The sequence below is a fragment of the Brachionichthys hirsutus genome, chromosome 2 (assembly GCF_040956055.1).
Source record: "Brachionichthys hirsutus isolate HB-005 chromosome 2, CSIRO-AGI_Bhir_v1, whole genome shotgun sequence".
NCBI lineage: Eukaryota > Metazoa > Chordata > Actinopteri > Lophiiformes > Brachionichthyidae > Brachionichthys > Brachionichthys hirsutus.
The window spans coordinates 2,944,950-2,959,238 of NC_090898.1; the positions used below are offsets into that span (position 1 = coordinate 2,944,950).

The 14,289-nt window shown below is 45.0% G+C and overlaps 1 protein-coding gene across 1 annotated transcript; it reads left to right on the top strand.

Annotated features, from left to right (window-relative positions):
• Nucleotides 1–12,607: 12,607 nt before the first annotated feature.
• On the top strand, nt 12,608–13,249 carry LOC137904020 (twist-related protein 2-like). The gene has a single exon (XM_068748190.1). It carries the CDS (start codon nt 12,608–12,610, stop codon nt 13,247–13,249), a length of 642 nt encoding a protein of 213 aa, XP_068604291.1.
• The last annotated feature ends 1,040 nt before the right edge of the window (nt 13,250–14,289 follow it).

The following is a 14,289-nucleotide window of genomic DNA, read 5'->3' on the forward strand; positions in this document are numbered from 1 at the left end:
AACTCCGATTATTTCTAAAATGGAAAATTCTAAATGGATTTGCATTTATTAAAAAAGCATTACAAGATGTGTCACATTCACACACGCCCATTCATGCAGGGGGAAACGTGCACAAAATGTGCATGCGTCCCTGTGTCTGCGCTCTTTTCACCATCATGGTAACGAGGAGGTTGAGCCGAAAGGCGAAAGAACAAGGTTGCACGTAAAAACGGCTGACACGAGCTTTCTCCATCGGGTGACAGTGGGAGGCTCCGGAGAAAGTGCGAGACGCCGTCAGAATCTCCACTCCTCTTATGCTGCTGGACCCGCGACCCACACTGGATAAGCGGTTGGAAGATGGATGATTCAAAGCCTTTGTATTCCATCCTGATAATATTACCGTCATAGCGCTGCACAATGTTTTTATTTTTGCATATATTTTATGAATGTAATGTGAAGTGAGGGGCGGCTCGGTGGCGCAGTGGTGAGCAAGGAGGTCGCATGTTCGACTCCGACTTGAGGCCTTTCTGTGAGGAGTTTGCATGTTTTCCCCGTGTCTGCCGGTTCTCCGACTTCCTCCCACCACTAAAAACATGCTGCTTCGGCGGATTGGTGGCACTAAATTGTCCGTAGGTGTGAGTGTGTGTGGCTGATGTCTCTGTATCTGTGTTGCCCTGCAATGAACTGGCGGCTTGTCCAGGGTGTACCACCTCTCGCCCATTGACTGCTGAGATAGGCTCCAGCTTGGCCCGCGACACGATAACGGACAAAGCGGTTGGAAAATGAATGACTGAATAATATGATGATGATGTCACCATTATCTCTTCATATATTATCACAGTCTCTTTTTTTTTAACAAAGACCAACATTTTCTCAAATGAGTCTGTTCTAAATGAGTTCTCGCTAGTATTTTATTTTATTTTCATTAAATTGTAACTAAAATTGAGAACTGAAAGACCTAAAGCAAATTATTTTTCCTAAACCAAAACCAGGTTTTGTGTGAAGATAAAATATGAGAACATTATCAATGGTTGCCTCTCTTGAGTCATCCAGTCCAGTTCAGCTGAGCAGTTCGAGAAACTAAACTTCAGACATAGACTGAATATACAGCATGCAGCCAGAACCCCTCTGCTCTCTCACCGCCCCCGCCCACCCTAGACACACACACACTGTGTGCTCAATGTCTGTCTGTCACTTGCATACTCACACACGTGGAGGTTTGTCAGCAAATATCCTAGCCCAACAGCAAACACAGCTCGTGACGGCCGCATAGCTGCCTGCCAGTCTTCTAGTTCCTTTGCAAACTCAACCTGTCACTAAAGAGACTGAACACAAACATCCAGGGATCTGACACCAAACCGTGTGTGCGTGTGTGTTTGTGGAGACTATCAAGGCTTGTTATTTGGGTAAATAACAACCTTTTTGGTTGGTAAAACAGAATTCACACAGAAGGAAACATAGGAGGAGACAGTGTCACAGAGTTCATCAACATCTGCTCTGCACAAGCGTCGTAGAAACAATGCCAGTCCGTGCTTTCAAAGCAAGCTTGAAGAGACAAGATGCTGTCCTCAGACCAGATTTTAACCTCATTCTAGTGTTGTGCGAGTTTTGAACGAATCGTTCAAAAGTCGTGATTCACTTTACTGACTCATGAGTCACGATTCTTTTTCCCCACTGAGTCGTCCACTCACTCTTGATCATGGAGTTCACTCAGAAGCGAATGAAAGTCGAAGCAAAGATGGAAATGAACAGCATGAAGCCACACACCATTATTTGGTTATCTGACTTATGACCCAGTACAGTACATCATCCAGTTACAATGGTTCCTTCTCGCCTGCATCAACACCCGACTGACACCCGGCGATGTGTCATTCTTTAATCTGATTGGCTCTTGTGTCACAGTGTCACCAAAGTTCACTTTTTTTGTGCACGTCTCCACATCTCCTCAGTTTTGCATTAACTTGGATGTGAACTTAGAATGATCAGAATCAGAAGTAGTTTATTGCCATTGCCAATGAGGGTTCACAGACGAGTAATTTTTCTCAGTGAAGTCGTGCAAAAAACTTAAGTACCGAACACAAAAACGGCAGCATTAGGAGTGGATACACAGATGTGTATTAGCAGCGGTAAAACTAATATAATCAAGCAGTGCAAACAGAACAGTGCAAGTTACCGGTAGTAAAATGTTCAAGAGTCCGATTCAGAATTATTAAGTGTTTATGGGTCTTAAGAAGAAGAAACTGTTCTTGTGGCAGGAGGTTCTGGTCCGGATGGACCGTAGCCTCCTGCCTGAGGGGAGAGGGACAAAGAATCCGTGTCCAGGGTGAGAAGGGTTGGCTCTGATCCGACCTGCACGCCTCCGAGTCCTGGAGACATACAGGTCCTGGAGAGATGGCAGCTTGCAGCCGATCACCTGCTCCGCAGCATTATGATTGCACAACAAAGGAGAAAAATCTCATTTCAGTTCAGAGCGTGGGCAAAGCTGCTCACACTCCGCGTGTGTGTGTGTGTGTGTGTGTGTGTGTGTGTGCATACTCACACGTCATAAGTACTCATAGCCCTCAGCACCAGGAGGTCTGGTACCGCTGGACCAATCATTCTATTCACAACATCCCTCCAGTAACTTTCTAATAGCAGTGTGGGAATGTGTTGGAGTGGCGATAACAGCACCTCTTATCATGTTGGGAAATTGGGGGGAAGAAGAAAAGTGACGTGCAACAGGCCCAGCTGGTGTGTAAGACAAGTTCTCCCCTTACTACGACTGAACTTCCAGCCCTGCACTACTCTATCTCCAGTTCCAGGAAACTCTCAGGGTGCAATTTACGGCTTGCACCGCACTGATAATACTGTCTCCAGGGCGGGAAGGAGAGGGTGAAGGGCTGGGAAAGAACAGAGGGAGATAGAGAAGTGGGCACCAGAAAGAAGAGAGAGAGAGAGCACGGAAACAACGGATAGAGAAAATTGGTAAAGAGGAGAGATTGGGAGAGAACAGTGATTTGATAGGTAGGATGAAGAGACAGAGGGAGTAACAACGAAACTCACCGAGTGAAAAAATAAATACAATTCATTAGCCTGCGGCACCGGTAGTGCCTCCCTTGAACTGGTCCCAAGCCCGGATAAATGCAAAGGGTCACTGCAGGAATGGCATCCGGCATAAAGCTTTGCCAGAATTTAACATGAAATCGACCAGAAATTTGAGTTGCTGTGGCGACCCCTGACGGGACAAGTCGAAAGAGGAAGCCTTGCATCACTGGCAAAAAAGTCAGGCATTGGGTCTTCACACTCAGACGACAATAGCTCTGCCAACAGGGGACGGTAGCGCAGGTGGTTGAGAGGGTCGTCCTATGATCGAGAGGCTGCAGCGATGTTAACCCACAGGACGCTGTTGGAAATTGGATTGCTGTGGGTCGAAGACAGAGATGAAGAAGAGGAGGAAGACTGGTGCATCAACAGCGAGAGAAAAGGGAAGAGTTTAATACTGAGAGCGGGGACTTTGAATATTGGGATGATGACAGGAAAAGCTCGAGGGCTGGTGGACATGATGATGAGGAGGAGGAAGGTGGATGTGTTGCGTGTCCAGGAGACCAGGCGGAAAGGAAGCAAGGCTAGAAGCTTAGGAGCAGGATTCAAGTTGTTTAATAACAGAGGAGATGGAAAAAGGAATGGAGTTTGGGATTATTTTATAAGGTGAACACTCTGGAAGATAGTCTGGAAGGAGGTGGAGCCCTGATCGCGAGACCTGCCGTGAGACGTGGAAAATCCTACATGCCAGTGTCCTGCTGCTAAAATTAGAAATCTTTAAAACTCGATCTATTTCCTAACAAATTTGTTTAAACCACCTCATAATATTTTTGTCCTATTTTCAACATTTTCACAATCAACGGTTTGGAATATTACTTCTACGGCTGTGACATGGAGGATCCCACACTCTGCGATAACCAGTCCAAAAAGAGGAAAACAGACAGAAGAGGACCTTGTCACTACGGACATCCCGGTCAATATTACTACTACTACTCTACTTTCTTCGATTGCCAACGCATCTAAATCATTTACCACACACTGAACAACTGGTGGGCTTCTCCCTTGTGTGGATTCTCATGTGCTGTCTTCGAGTTCCACCCTGTGTAAATTGTAGACCTTTCCCTTCATCCTCGCTGACACTCTCCTATCACAGAGCACACCTGATACGTTCTTCCACCCGTTCCAGCCTGCCTGCACACAATTCTCCCTGGGACCTTCTCATTTACACACATGTACTGTGTTTTACTCCTGCTCACCTTCATTCCTCTCTCGACAGCAGACTTCCACTCCTATAAATTATCTTCTACCTGCTCCCTGCAGATCACAATTTCATCTGCAAACATCATATTCCAAGGAGCTTCCTGTCTCACCTCATCTGTTAGTCTATCCATAACCATGGCAAACAAAAAGGGTCTCAGAGCTGATCCCTGGTGCGTCCCACCTCTACACTAAACTACCCTGTTACTCCTACTGCACACTTCACTTCTGTCATACATGTCCTGAACTGCTCTGAACTACTTTGCTGCCACTCCATACTTCCTCATGCAGTACCACAGTTCATTTCCAGGCACCCTGTCATAGGCTTTCTGCTCATCATGTCCACCAGTTCTCCAGCTTTTCCCATCATCATCCCAATATTCAACGTCCCTACTCTCAGTCCTAAACTCTTCCATTTTCTCTTCTCTCACTGGTGATGCACCCGTTTTCCTCCTCTTTGTCTCTGTTGTCGACCCACAGTAATCTAACGCAGGCCTCAACCAATCCGGTCTGAGTTTCTTATTTACTTTGATTTGCATTTATATTTGCCAATTTTTATGCCGGATGCCATTCCTGACGCAACCCTCTGCATTTATCCGGGCTTGGGACTGGCACAAGGGCGAAACTGGCAATGCTACGTTAGCTCCTGCTAACCACATTACCCGTGCTTTGCATGTGGCTGAATTTGTGTGGTTATATGTGCTTATATATCTGCAGGTTGCATTTCACAATTTTTCCATCTCTTACTTCCCCACATGGTGACGGGTTGGTCCAACCACATTGACGAAATAGCCAAGGCCTAACTCTCACTTCCTGTATCGCCCATTGGAATGAGTTTTTCTTAATGTTGAGCAAGTTGTCATTCTTTGAGTAGCAACTGATGCATTATTAAATTTAGCAACAGAAACCAGGGAAAGTGTCTCTGCCCTTGTGTTCATGATGATTGTGATGCTCGAGGAACAGCCTTGTTCTGAACACCAGCAAGACCAAGGAGGTCATAGTGGACTACAGGAGGTCCAGGGAGACCGAACATGCCCCTCTGTGCATACGAGGGGAGGCAGTGGAGCGTGTGGAGAACATTAAATTCCTGGGCATCCACATCTCCTCTGACCTCTCCTGGACACTCAACACCTGGTGAAGAAGGCCCAGCAACGGCTCTTCTTCCTCAGGAAGCTGAAGCGGGCTGGACTCTCCTCTGTGTTGCTTGCAAACTTTTACCGGGCCACGATAGAGAGCATCCTGTGTCTCAGTGCGACCGTGTGGTACGGCAGCTGCACGGCGCAGGACAGGAAGGACCTATCCCGGGTCCAGCTCAGGGGATTGTGGGTCACCGTCTGCCTGATTTGGACTCTGTTTACACCTCCCGAGTCCAGAGGCGGGCCAGACGCATCGCCACAGACCCCACCCACCCGGGCCACAAACTGTTTGTCCCGCTCCCATCAGGGAAGCGGTTCAGGACACTAAGAAGCAGCACTACGAGGCTCAGAAACAGCTTCTTCCCCCGGGCTGTGAAAGCAGTCGTTCCCTCGTAGCGATCTGGGACACTTTGTGCCGGCCCTGTTGCTGCTGTTGCTATTTTGCACTACTGCCTGTGATTCACACTCTCTGTGTGTGTATATATATTGTTTATTTAAGAGAGAGAATTTAGTTTTTGATTTGACTGTTATGATGTGTGCCTTAAGCCGTGGGCCTTCTCACGATTTTATTATGTTCGCATAATGACAATAATGTATCTTGAATCTTGAATCTTGATTGCACCAGCGTGAATGTGCTCCTCCATTAGGTAGAGAGCAAAGATCAGTAATGAGCATCGGCCTGTTTTGCTTACATTCATCACAGTTGATGTCACAATAATTTACTGTTAAGCAGCTTGGACTCACTCTAATGACATTTTCATGCCTCCTCCATATCATTATGTATGTGATTTTTCTGCTGCCTCTTCCCTTTGTACAATTTGAAATTTGCACATGTATCATGTGCTGAATCTTACTGAAGGTAGAAATCCTACTTTTGCATTTGAGCTTTCAAAATGATTCTGCAGCATCACATTTTTCTCTGAGGTGATACAGAAAGTAGCCAATAGAGGATTTTTCTTGTATCTGATTGTCTCTGAGGAATTTCACAGAACAGTAACAACCTGGATATTAAAGGAAGAAGAGAGTTGAAAGTTTCACATGTTTAATTTCTGTAGAAATGGAAAACATGTGCCTTTTCTTTTCTTTTTTTTTTTAGGTGGGGGGGAGTTTTTGCTCAATGTTTACGTTCATTCAATTTATTAAACAGTGGCAGGTGTTCCATAGAAAATGTCAGGGTGCCAGCATCCCTGTACAATATTACTAATCATATTAATAGTGACAATAAATTACTAATATCTGTTAATTGAATGCACCAGTAATGTAATGAATGACATTAAAATCAGCCCAACAACACTGATTGAAATCAAACACCAGAGGAGTGATTGCTCCAATCCAGCTCCGGGTCCAACTTTACTCGAGACTATTCATTGCAGTCACCATATTTACTATGAGATAATGGCGCCCCCTCCTGGGAGAAATAAAATCAATTGCCAGCACTCTAATCTGATGTATGTTTGGAATGGCAGCTTGAAATAAATGACTGCCATCCATCCACTTTCCTCCGCTTTGCTGGTCAAGGGAGTTGCTGGTGCCTATCCCAGCTTGCTATGGGCGAAAGGCGGTGTCCACCCAGAATGCATCGCGGGGCCATACAGAGAAATACACACATTCACACACACATTCGTACACTAGGGACCATTTGGGGGTAGCGAATTGAGTTTTTTGGAGGTGGGAGGAAACCGGAGAAAACCCACGCAGACACTGGAAGAAGATACAAACTCCCCACAGATAGTATTCAAACCCGGTACCTTCTTGCTGTGAGGCACCATTGCTAACCCCTCCGCTAACGTGCCACCAATGAAATACTTATTTTACTGCGAAGTGGATGGATGGAAAGTAGTAATGTGCGTTCGGTACCTTCACTGGTTTTGGATTAGATTTAGCTTTTTATGGCGCAACCCAACCCCACCAGAAGACTCCCCTCCACCCAGGCCTTGCGAGCGTAGCTCCCAGGTGGTGTGCATATTCACTCTGGCTGTGCAGGTCAGGGTACTTCCTGAGTCTGTCCATTGTGTCCAAGTGGCGCTGTGTCCTGGATAGCTTCATGTCTTTGGCTGGGGGGGATTCTTGCTGCATGATCCTGGTTTCCATTGTCTTTGGGCTGGCCGGGTGTGGATAGACACAAACTACTGCACTCATCTAGTGTTACTGTTGTAATGTTTTTGTTGCTCATGTCTCGACTTTGTGTTTCACACACGGTGCATATTTGATGAGAACTAGGGATAAGGTTCAAGTAAACTGCAATGGGCAAGTTTTTCAAAGAAGATTGATGCTGCTCTCACACATGAAATATATCTGCTGCAAGGTCAAACTGCATGTTGCTACAAAAAAAGGGTTATTATAATGTCATAAACCATAAGTAGACAGATTCAAAGAAAAAGGAAGAACATTAGGAAGGGGATTTCTAGCTGGCCAATATAAGTATTTCATGGAGGCATTACTGGTATACAGGACCATGCATATTTACACGGCTGTGTGTGTCATTTATGTCTTCCCCTAGTTTCTGTGAACTGCCACGTTTTCCTTTATTACATTGTGAAAACATTCCAGACATGCAATAGTCCTGTCAGATTTCTTCCAAAACCAAACTGCTCTGATAAAGCAGCATCATAATCATCCGGTAAAAACTAGCACCTGTGTTCTCGTGTTAATTGTGCCTCTATAAGCAAAGAAAATACAGTTCCACAGTGCTTGTCTTTAAATGCTCAATATGTAGCTTCTACCACTAGAGGTCTCTCAATAACAGTTGATATGCAGTGTTGGATCATGGGAGGACAAATGCCCTGTTGCCTTGAATAAAATGACATGTTATATTTCTGTGGGTTAGAACATTACGTTTGAGAACACAACCCAATAAAATATGATATGGCTGTAATTATAATTTTTTTAGACTGAAGAAAAAAGTTACCGCTGAAATTCATTCATCTTCTGATGTCCAGAAGACTCTGCCTACCAGCATGGTGCAAAGTACATTCAATCAGCTTTCGTCTCAACCAATCTCAGTTAAAAGAAATTCCAGCAAAATATTGAAATGGATTAAATATAACCTTTGTACGGATGTAATTAAGTTGTTAATACTTTTAATTGATGCTGCATATAATTATAATACTACTATTTTGAATAATATATTTTTACACATTATACAATGTTATGAAATAAGACTATGTGAGGGGTAATGGGGCATTTTGCAAACTGGAACTGATCACCTTAGCTGTTGCATTCCAGTCTTCTGGAAGCCTCTCTTGCCCACCCAGAGCCTGTCTCACCTCTTCCCTGAACGCCAAACACTCTTCATTCTTCAGCCTCCACCACTTTGTCCTCTGCTCTGCTTTAGTCCTCTTCATCTTCTTCACCACGACAGTCATATTCCTCACCACCAGCCTATGCTGGCTGGCTACACTCTCTCTCCTACCACGACCTTACAGTCACCAACCTCCCTTAAACTGCTCCGTCTACACAGTATGTAGTCCACCTGTGTGCTCCTCCCTCCACTCTTGTAGGTCACCCCATGTTCTGTGTTAACTACTGCCATGTCAATCCTTTTGGAGAAAGTCCACCACCATCTGTCCAGCTTCCTGTCCAGAATATCAAACTTGCCCATCAATTCTTCATCTCCTCTATTTCCTTCACCAACATGCCCATTGAGGTCTGCTCTAATCACGACTCTTTATGAGCTTCACTCATAAACATATTTTGAAAACTGTACCTCAAGAGGATTATCTTTATTTATGTCTGTGTAAATGCATGCCACATTGTAAATATGTGACTTTCCATACGCGTGTGTGTGTGTGTGTGTGTGTGTGTGTGTGTGTGTGTGTGTGTGTATACAGAAGCGCCACATGTGAAAACATTCTCTCATTGCTGTTGGTGGAAATATTTATGTCAAGCACTAATTTGAACATGCAGCTCAAACAGACAGAGGCCAGTGTTCTTTCCTCTATTTCCCGACGCCTCCTATGGGGGCCTTCCCATACAAGACAAAGCATTCTGAGCCTGGCTCTGCTCCCCCCCCACCTGATATCCATTTTCACTCACTCATGCAAGGTAGCTGTGACATATTTAGTTTTAACAAGCAAGGAACAGTTTTCAGGGTGCTGAGATACACACATACATATATATATATATATTTACAATCTCTTATAGGCGTCCAATCTCCCACAGAGAGGAGGAATTTGGTCTGTTAAAAAATCTGAATCAGCTTGTTTGGCAGCAAAGTGTCCACAACAGCATGGAAACCAGTTTCCACAGTAACGTGCAGAACTGTACTGGAGTTAATTGTTGTTTTAGCAACAAGCTGCTTTCTGATGTTAATGTTCCTCACCGTTATACAGCTGCTTGAGTGTAACTCATCATTTCCAGAACCCTAACATTCTGAACTAAATCTAATAATTTTATGTTAATTCAATATTGAATTTAATAATCATGTGAAACATGTTGCTTGAGCTTGCTTTTCGCCTCGTTGACAAAAACTACAGCAAGGCTAATGTTCCATGGCTGCTGCATGTTAATCATAAACGACCTTTGGCAGACACAGCGAAAAACAATATCTGCCAAAAAAATAATAATTTTCACATAAACGTAGATACCTTTTCATTTATTTTTCCTCAGACAAATATCCTTGATGCCCACCTTGAACAGCTGCTAAATTACATTTTAGAACTGCTTAAATCCTGCATCTGTTGTGTTCATGTTCACTTGGACTAATTAACTGGCACATGGTTCTGCTGCTTGGCGCGACTGCGAGGAACTTAGGGAGGAAATAGAATGAAATCTGCAAGGCAAGTGGTGTTGCTGCACCTGTGCTTCATGCTATACAAGTGGAGCCCTGTCCGTGAATGTATTGTTCCAATGTGCTGCTTGTGGTGGAGAAACTTCACAGGGTGCTTTTATTTTATATTCTACATATACTGATCATGCATGTTACAAAGAATTATCACAAGTGGAAAATACCTTTTTGAAGCAGCTGAGGTACTTCACGACTTTGTCGAACAGGCATACACCCTCTTCACATTGACTCCTTTGGGTAGTTCAAACTGGATGAACCCGAGATGGATCGCTTGCGTCTGCATTCACAGCGCAGGCTGGCATCCGGCGACGCTAAGAGGTGTGATGTACGGCACGATGAGAAGCATAAAAGCTGTGTCATATTTCATCGTCTCACCAGTTTGGGTGAACTTCCTGTTGCTACTTCATCTTTAAGTCTCACGGGGAGGGCTGAAGTTATTTTACGGCTTCACACCCATTTCACCACCACCTAATCATACAGATGTCTCTTTAGGCCCCGTTATATCGCTATTGTCTGATTGTTTCTTATTTGCATGTTTAGTGTGATTAGTATTATTTGTACCTTTTATTCTTTTTTGCTGTGGATTTTTATTTGTTAATTTAATTTAAACTTTATATTGAATTATTGAAAATCTTTATTTCTTGGTTTTAATTCACTGCTCACCCCCTGTGGTTCGAACCTGTTTACTTAGAACTGGGTCCTAGTCTCTCTACTAGGTGGCATTGTTGACATTTTAATACATTTTACTTTATACATTTGTATCAGCTGTAGCTACGCCACAGGGGCCACCCAGGCATCACAGAGGCAGGACAAATGATGATGATGATGGTGGTGGTGATGATAGTTATTAAACTGAGTGACAAGTCTCATCAAGCTCAGTTTCTTTCTTGGACACGACGGCATACATATTTTACAGACTAGTGCAAAAACTGCTGGACCAACAAAAGCATGCAGTCACGGTGAGCTTCGGTGAGCGTGGGAGGGGGGTCGTGTCATCTGCGGTCAGGTTATTTTCAGAGGAAAGCGTCTTGACTCTGAAATGCAGAATCGTAACAATAGGGCTCTTCCCCTGTTGGGGGGGGGATGTGGGCCATGTTGGAACCTTACCTAGAAGTTTGGGGCGTAAAGTCTATGGGGGACCTGGACTAAGGCTTTTCTAAGATGTAGCTGAGTGGTTGAAAGCAACAAAGTGTACCACAGCTACCCCCCCCCGCACCCCCCCACATCCTCAGAACTCGTCGATGCCGTGATTAAAGCTCGCCGCTGCGGTGCTAAACGAACGCCAACTCTTTCCTACCTCCAGGTCTCTGTTCAGAAACGAGAGCCGACTCACTGGCAGCAAAGCTGAACTCACCGTCGCTGTACAGACTGTTAGTAAGAGGATTTAGTTTTTATACTCCTGATCGCTTACCGAAGCGATCCTTATTTGTACAGTTATGCAGTACACCGTATCTGTTTCTGTTATTTTGAGAGGAAATTATTTTGTGCTATTTATTTGTAATTGTTTTATTAACTGAGTCTTAACTGTAATATTATCTCGATCTATGGAATGTTATGCCTTGTATGGCAGAAAGAGCTGCAATGATTCTAAAAAATGTCGATAAACTTCATCCAACTTTGAACCAGGAACAAAAATATTGCTTGAGTTTTTTCCCCTTTTTTTCTGCTTTATGTTGAAAGCAACCGACGATGCTCCCGTGTTGTGGGGAAGGGAGGAGTTGGAGTGCAGAGAGCCCAGCAGTGAGAGGGGGATGGTATCAACTTTCTTCAGAGGAAGTCTGGAACCTATAAACTTAGACTAACTTCTATGACAAGAAACAAACGTCACAGCGATTTGTTCTGGTTGGTTGTACAGCACAACGTTGTCTCCGCCCCATAGTTTTAATCGGACCAATCGCTTCAGACTCATTCTTCCTGTTGTTTTAAGCCCAGCTCGTCCTGTGGACCAATAAATGCGTCAGATGGGAGGGTAGCTGTAAGTTTCATGGTCCTTGCTCTTTTAAAAAGTCAGATTCAGGTTGCTGCATTTTCACATGCAGATGCAGCAGCGGGACATGAGAGCCGTCCAGATTGCTGATGTAGCATCTCCTCTCAGAGACTGGGGTGAGATCAATGGCAAGCTTTCCACGTCTGTGGATGAAGAAGCGGAGTGGCAACCCAAAACTGAGTGCTGACCACTCAAACATCTTTGACTTGGCATGGACGGATGTGACAAATTGTCACGCTGATGTTCTGCCAGAGGAGAAGAACAACGTTAGTAGCAACAGTTTCACGGAGGGTGTTCCTGGAGACCAACGGAAGAGGGGGGCGGGAAGCTACACGCAAGAAGCAAAAGGGGAGAAGAAAAAGGCAAATTTAAAGGAAGAGACACACTGGAGATATTCAGTCAAGGATAGAGGGTCACGACGGAAGGAGAACGTGGCAAAGCATGAGGGAAGAGGAGCAGCCAAATGGTGACCGTCCTGATCGAGGGGAGCTTTCCAGCAAGGAGTGCACGGCCCGAGCACCTTCCAACACCTGTCCCGTGGTCGTAGCAACACCAAGGGTCACTGGGCATAAAAGACAGATCGGCTCGCATACGGAGGATCACATTTCTTCTCCTGTTACATCTGCAGATGAAGGTAAGGTGAAGTCAGGGGATGAGATCCCGATCGACACCCCACTTGGGTCCAAGAAACTCAAGCGGAGTCCTCAGCATGGGCCGCCTTCCTCAGGCCCGTCCCTTTCACCTGTCCCCGGAACCAGTCCCGGAAGTCTCTCGGCACTCGAGGACCCACACGGCCAGCGAGCAATTGCCAACGTTCGGGAGCGCCAGCGGACGCAGTCTCTGAACGACGCGTTCGCCTCTTTACGAAAGATAATCCCAACGCTCCCCTCCGACAAACTGAGCAAGATCCAGACTCTGAAATTGGCGTCGCGCTACATTGACTTCCTGTATCAGGTTCTCCAAAGTGACGAAATGGACACGAAGCTGGCTGGATGCAACTACCTGGCTCACGAGAGACTGAGCTACGCCTTCTCGGTCTGGAGGATGGAGGGGGCCTGGTCGACCATGTCCGCCGGACACTAGCTGCAGCGGAACACAAGTGTTTGCCTGTTACGCCATAATTTATGAGATTCTCCTCACAGGAAATATTCTGACATGACAGAGAGTTCTAAGAAGATATCTCAGCCATGTCTGCCCGCCGGCGGATGCAATCCATTTCTTTGGATCATAGGTTCACCTCAAAGGCAACATAAACAAATATGATCAGAATAGATTCGGACAGAGGTATATATTTATAGAGATGTGGACAGTTTTCATGAATGTGATGTTCATTCTCAGGCTCCATCTCAATCATCAGCCTCGATTATAATCGCCATAGCTACCGTTGGTGCCATCATTAAACTTACTATTATCATTGAGCTAAATTTTGAACTTCATTTCATACCTTTTTATTTGACTTAAATTCTGACTCGGAGTAAGACGTGTGCACGGTTCTGTTTGAAGAGTAGCAGGAGGGATTAGAAGAATGTCGGACCTGGAAAGACAAAAAATGGATGCTTCCAGAAAAGTTGGACCATTGACTTCTCTTTGCCCTTTCAATGTGTCAAGATACTAACACATTATAAGTCCCTGCCCACCTCTGAACCCAAGCCACTGTGGAAGAAAGTGGTGGGCAGCCTTCATTCTCGCTTAAGTTTCTCCTTTTTAAATGCCCAGACCCAGACCCTTTTGTTTCCTCTTGTGCCCCCCCAAAAACTAAATGTACTCTTGAGATTCTTTCCTCTCATGCTGGCCCAAATTTGCTTGCGTTGCACGAAGCCGTGATGCTGCTCCAGCGGGGCTGGCGAGGAGGCATAATGAAAACAAGCGGCCTCGAACAGCCATGAATCACGTGTGTCACGATCAAAGGGGAGGCTGATGTAGCTCCCCACTGGGCTCCCCCCTAAACCACTGGAAATGATGGAGGAGGTGAGAGCTGATTTACACACACACACACACACGCACATCTGTATCACCATACACATACACCCATGAACAACACACCTATTGTTTTGAGCCAGCGTCCGAGTTCCATTTAAAAGTCAATATCATCATAAATAACAATTATATACACGCAATAAAGA

Coding starts and splice junctions, on each gene's coding strand:
- LOC137904020 (XM_068748190.1), top strand. CDS start 12,608: ATGAGGGAAGAGGAGCAGCCAAATGGTGACCGTCCTGATCGAGGGGAG.